Here is a 6557-nt window from a genome sequence, read left to right as displayed (position 1 = left end):
TTTATTTAATCACAGAATTGGACTTAATTTTGTATTTTCAACTTCAAAACTTGTTTATTTCATATCTTTTGCATATGAACTCCAAATTAGGTGATTCAAATTGTAAAATGTTCATAGGATTATTCTTTGTCCAAATAAATTATGATCATTTACTGTCTGCACATCCTAATTTTATGTCTAGGCTATAGGTTAGTTTATGTAATAGTTTGCCCTAAGGGTAACTAGATGTGTAACTTTATGAAATTAATAATATGTAAAGTATGAATCTATCATTGGTGTAATTTTGTGTATTATTAAATTAAGTGAAATCTAATTATGTAATCATGGAGATAGACAACACTTAGAGAATAACAAACTTCTAAATGTGTTAGTTCACCCTATAACCTAAACTACCTCTTAAGTTTATGCTGTTCTTTTGAGATGTGTTCACTTGTTTGTACATGATTGGTGTGTTGTTCATTTGTCTTTATCCAAATGTATTAAATGCATGATTGCTTTATTTAGACAACGAGCAGCCCGTGGTTCCTGAATGTGTTGCCAAAGACCTTCCTTAGCAACAACCTGGTGAAGGCAAGTGTCATCTGACCCATTACGTTCTACTTATTTTATAATTCGCCGTCCCGCATTACATTATTGAAACCTAAGAATTGACTAGTCTGTATTTACCTTCAACTGTTATTTTGTCATTTCAACTTTTAAACCAGCAGCATAACACTTGCTTTCCTGTTTATTTTTGCACACTGTGCTGCTGCATCTGTACACTACAACCAGGAGCGCAGCAGCTGATCATCAAAAACAGGTAAGCATGTAAGTCGACATTCACAGTAATATCTGGTGCAGCATCTCTCTTCTTTTAGGCCTTGTTCGTTTACGTCGGATTGCACCCGGAATCGTTCCAGCTAATCAAAGTTTATATAAATTAGAGAAACAATCCGGCTAGGAATCGTTCCGCCCCATCAATCCGACACAAACGAACAAGGCCTTAATTGGCTCCCGTTTAGGGCCAATTTACATTCCTCTGATCAACATATTCATGCCATTTATTTCTTTGGACCCATAGGATCTTAAGAACTTGTCTAACACAACTTAACACGCACGCTATTCTAGTGATTTGGTTCATCTAAGTCCCCTAAATCATATACATGAGCACATAATCATTACAAAGGGCTTGTGTGCTCTGTACAGATTTTCTTTCTTTAAAAGTTTATAAAATTCAGATGGGACCTCCCATCTTGTTTGGTAAAAAAAAATAGTATTCACATAACATGAGAAAAAACAAATAACTAGTATGCACACAATTTTTCAACAGGTTATGCATGCAGATTTGTGTCAAAAGAAAGAAAAACACAATGACAAATCAAGGAACTCCTGAAAAAGTGACACAACACGAGGAACACATTATTCAAAAGTACATAATCGGTAACACATACAATTATTTTGTCCATGATTCCATCTAGAGCAAATCTCCATGGGTCCGCAACATAATTTTCACTTGCATGTATAGTATGCAGGAGTTCATCATTCAGTGAGCATGCCTTCCATTGAGCTTGTCAACAATTTCAACTATAGAAGGTCTCTTGTTCTGATCAATATCCACACATTTTAGCCCAATTTCAATGCATGTTCTTACTTCCTGGAGGCTGACTGCATCTAGTGCTGAGTGCTTGGATGCTATGTGCTCATCTGTCCACGTCTCACGCACCTACAGAGTTAGAGAGGTGTGAGCTTAAGTGACAACACAGAATAAGCATCTAAATCACGTTTTCCAGTCTTAGTCTTGCCTTATCTACAAAGTCCCTTGCAGACATATCTTTGTCGCTTGAAGAACTGTTCTTGCCTGTTATAATCTCCATGATTACTAGACCTAAGCTATATATATCTGACCGGGTTGAAATTTCACCCCTATATAGATATTCTGGAGCCATGTACCCTCTGGAAAGCATGAATGCCAATCGAACGATAAGAATCATCGGCAACACAATTTTAATTCTATATTTTTATTAAGAAACAAAAAATAATGAACGTCAAAAGGTTATCAGGCTTACTTCTTTCCCACAACATTAATTGTGTTTATTCTGGTTTGTTCTTCACCAAAGAGTCTGGACAGGCCGAAATCCGTGATTTTCGGCACCATGTTCTCATCCAACAATATGTTGGTAGGATGAAGATCCAAATGAACAATTGGCCTATCCATTTCCTTATGTAGGTAACGTAAGCCCTGGCAGATGCCCTTGATTATCTCGAAGCATGTCTTCCAATCAGGTCTAGAAGCTGATGCATCTGAAGAGAATGAAAACAACATGGGTCATGTATCCTGATAGCATTTAAAATCTACACCAGTAAATCAATCAAATGTCAAAACAAATATGTACACATACCGGAAATATACTTTTCAAGGTTTCCATTAGGAACGTATTCATAGTACAGTAAGCTCTCAACCACGTCTACAATAATGTATCTTCCACTCTGCTCAATCACTTTCCTTTGCGGTTCACGGCAGTAGCCGAGTATCCTGACTATATTCGGATGCTGCATGGCCATAAGGTTCCCAACCCCAATCTTGAACTGCTTCTCAGGTGCCACCGGCGCATTCTCTGCAAGCTTCTTCACCGCAATTGGCTGCCCATCTTGCAGAATGCCCTGTCAACTTGACCTCTCAGACACTCTAATCGGTGTGTGCTTATTGCATAATATTCTACTGTTGAGAATGGTACCTTGTAAACAGTTCCAAATGCACCTTCACCAAGCATTTGAGTTTCAGAGAAGCCGTCCGTGATATCTTTCAGAAACTGTGCTGGTGGGTTAGTCGGCAGAGTGCTCAGAAGACTCGGCTTGTTGGCCATTCCTGACGAATTGTCGCCGCTGCAGATCAGAGGTAATCAAACAAGATTTATTATTGCAACTTCAACTCCAGCAAAAAATATAGTTTGGCAATTGTTCAAGAACATAGTTCATATATATAGATGTGTAACACAGATTTTTTGCACAAAACTTGAAAGTTCTGAAACCAAACGAAAGTAAAAAAAAACTCGTTATAGACACTGGCCTGGAGCAGAAAACTTGACGGATCCCAGCTCGGGAGAGATCCAAGAACCTGATGTACGGGCTGAGATTGCTCGGGAGCTGATGAAGTTTTAAGAGTGTACACAGTCCAACCCGATGGGATCTGGATCGAAGACTAGGAGAGTGAGTTGACTTGACTCTAGACCGTGTGAGGAGGTGAACACGGTGTGGGATGACACAATTTTCGAAGCATTGTCTCAGCAGCTTCGTGGAGGCCGAATAAAATATGCCCTTCACCCCTTGTGCAAGCTGTCACTGTCACCACTGTTCGTGTAAACCGTGGTAGCATAGTATCTGCATCTCCAACCCAAATATCATTCATCGTCTCTGTAAAACAGCTGTTCATGTGAACCATGGTCATCTGCATCTCTAGACCAAATATCATTCATCATCTCAAAACTATCATTTTAAGAAAAACTAGTTAGTTATCCGTACGTTGCTACAATTTTTTATATGACATATAGATATACCTTATATTTGCAATATCTCTCCTTCATATAACACAAATGAAAATGAGTTCCAGTGGTAGAAGCCGAGTATTTTATACCAAGCGAGCAGGGTTTGAATCTCCTATACCTCATTTTTTGGATATTCCGCGCTGAACGAGGCAACACACGACGAAACTCATACTTAAATAAAATATTCCTTTGTAAGTTATTTCTTTTGTTAAACTATATATATTTACATTGAAAACATCTCTTAATAAAAGATTTTGCACTAGAATTAATATTCTTAAATAACTATTTTTCTATAATGATGGCATATTTATAAGACTTCGTTTAGATAATAAATATATATATATGCTTTGCATTTCATGCTGGTACCTTTGTTTGGAACTTAGAAACAAAGTTGAAATGGAATCTAATTTGAAATAGGAAAAGAAATTCAAAATAGAAAACAGGGAAAAAAATAAAAGAAGGAACTAAACTAATTTGGCCCAATTGCCTCATCTTGGCCCAATCACATCACCACTGCGTGGCCCATTTCTCCCTGTCGTCCCTGACTTCCTTTCACTAACGTGTGGGCCCCACTAGGCAGCCACCCGGTCAGCCGCTTGGCCAGACCCTATTGACACGCCTGTGTCCTTTCTATCGCTGATGCGCGGGCCCGCACTCCAGCCTCCCATTCACGCGTGCCTGGGTTTGCTCACTAACTGTCGGGCCTAGGTTGTCAGTATCCCTCGGTTGAGCTCGTAACCACCTCACCGAGATCCTCTCGATTCCTGCTTGCGTAACAAACTATCCGCATTGCCAGAGCTTCCTACCAACCTCGCTCGCCTTGGATTGGTGCCTGCCCCTATAAAATTGGTCGCTCTCCCTTCCTCCCTCAACTATCTCGAGCCCTCACCGAGCACCAGAAGTCGCCGTGCGAACAGAGAAACAGAGGGTTGAGAGCGCAGGCCGCTGACGTTGAATTCTTCCTACGCGTCGGCGCTTCGCCCACGAGGGATAACCGAAGGAGGTCGCTGGGGTGCGGGGAATGCGTGCGCATCGTTCCCAAGCACCGAGGAGCAGCGGGATTGACCTGAGTCGCTCGTCGGACCTCGGGCCACCAACGGAGCCGCACAAACGTGGAGTACCGCATCATTGCCGCCCAAATTCCTCGGTAATAGTCATGTTATTATCCTTCACCTTGATCACCTCCACGATTTGGATCATAGGTGCTCGATTCCATTCACCAGAGAACTAGGACACAGTTCACCGGCGAACACTCCGCCGTAGATGCTCTCCGTGTCTAGGGTCACATCACCTCGGCAAATAACTCAAGTAGGGTCTCCAGAGGCCGTGGGACGAAGTGTGGGAGTTTCCAAGCCTGTAGTTTGCTTGTGTCGTTGGAATTTCTCATCCGAGCCGAGCCTCCGTATCACCTCCGCACATTGCCATGGGTAGCGGCTCCATCGCTACGTCATCGAGTACGAGAGCGCTCATCAAGTTCCCCATCACCTACACTATGTTTTGCACCCAACCAAATTTAGAATAGTGCACCGGTAAGCCGTAGTGCGGTGCGCCGGTGATGGCGCCGCCGTGAGCATCCTGCGTTACCACTCCGTCCGGTCACGTGCGAGGAGAAGGTCTCCTGGCCGTCTGATCATGACGAATGGACAAGATTTGCTCCGCGTACCAGGGTTCGTTTAGGTCATCGATCGTCTGATTGAGGGTCAGATTGGATTTAGCCCTTACCGGTGTGGAGCGTGGATCTAAGCCGTTGATCGTGAATCCAATGGATTGGGTCAAGTAACCCTTTGGCCATTATATCGGGACCATCGGATCTGGATCCAATAGCCCCGGATGCGCCCGCGTTATACCAGCCAAACGAATTTGCAAAAGAAGCCCTGAGGTTTTGTGCAATAAACTCGCCGTCCACTCTAATACAAAAGAATAAAACAAATAGGCCCTTTCATTTATGGATTAGCCTATGAACTTCTAGATTTTATAACCCACGGTCCATGAACGTTGGCTTAAATAAATGAAAATATGGAAATCGGTTCTAAGTATAAAAATAATTCTCCAAACTTAGAAAATTCATAACTTCTACGTTTTAACTCCAATTTTAGTGGTTCTCGAACCTACGACCTCATAGCGACACGTAGAATATTCATATGTTGTTTGTTCTCATGTTTTTGTGTAATGTTATCATATCCATTATTTGGTTATTTGAATGTATTGCTACAAATAGAAGTGAGGTGGTGAGGAATCTGAAGACCAACTTGGTGAAGTACTATGAATCGTAAGTAAAAGCCAAGTTGTGTCCTTGATCATATTCTTTGACCTAATAATGTTCTATTAATCACTGTGGCATTGTTAGGTTAAGATGATGTGACCTAATAGGTTTCCTAGTTTTGTTTACCACACACCTTGCATACAAAATGAACTATTGGGTAGTATTGCTAGTTGTAACACTATAAAAATCATCAAATAAAAATAATGCAGTTAGTTTATTAATGGTAATTATGATAATGAATTTTCTTTTAAGTGTTTGATTTTTAATTGCATTTAGAATAATTTTTTATTGCTCATGATTGATTTTGGATATTGAATAACATTTCTTCTCAAATAAAAATCCAAATAAATAATATAATTATTAGTCAAAAAATAAATATTTTTATAAATAATTTTGGTATAATTATTATGAATTTTAGGGTTATTTAAAAATATGTTTTTGAAATTAGAAAAAGAAATTAAAAAAGAAAAAAAAAAGAAAAATAAAAACCCTAAACTAAACCCTAACCATAAGGCCCACTAAGGCCCATGTAATGGCCGCCCCTCCCCCTGCTGCCCTAACCCAGCCGCCGCCGCGCCCTCCGGTCCCAAGCCACCGCCGCCACCCCTGGGCCCCACCTGACCTCTCTCCCACCCACGCCCTTCCCTCTCCCCTCCTCTCACCCGCACGCCCCGCCACGGACGCAGCCCCGAGCCGCTCGCGACCCCGCGCCACGAGCCGAGCAGCCCCGCGACCCGAGCACCCGACGCCGACCGAAGACCCCGCGGCCGAGC

General features: G+C 41.6%; 1 protein-coding gene across 1 annotated transcript; it reads right to left on the bottom strand.

Moving 5' to 3' along the window:
• Window positions 1-1243: 1243 nt before the first annotated feature.
• On the bottom strand, window positions 1244-3257 carry LOC100277626 (putative protein kinase superfamily protein). Its single transcript, NM_001151138.2, has 6 exons — window positions 3047-3257; window positions 2715-2862; window positions 2379-2640; window positions 2046-2280; window positions 1782-1932; window positions 1244-1702 (listed from the first exon to the last, which is right to left on the bottom strand). The coding sequence occupies exons 2-6, from the start codon at window positions 2841-2843 to the stop codon at window positions 1523-1525; spliced, it is 957 nt and encodes a 318-aa protein (NP_001144610.1). The 5' UTR covers window positions 2844-2862; window positions 3047-3257; the 3' UTR covers window positions 1244-1522.
• Window positions 3258-6557: the final 3300 nt, after the last annotated feature.

The sequence above is a fragment of the Zea mays genome, chromosome 4 (genome assembly GCF_902167145.1).
Source record: "Zea mays cultivar B73 chromosome 4, Zm-B73-REFERENCE-NAM-5.0, whole genome shotgun sequence".
Lineage (NCBI taxonomy): Eukaryota > Viridiplantae > Streptophyta > Magnoliopsida > Poales > Poaceae > Zea > Zea mays.
This window is presented reverse-complemented; position numbering and strand designations above follow the sequence as displayed.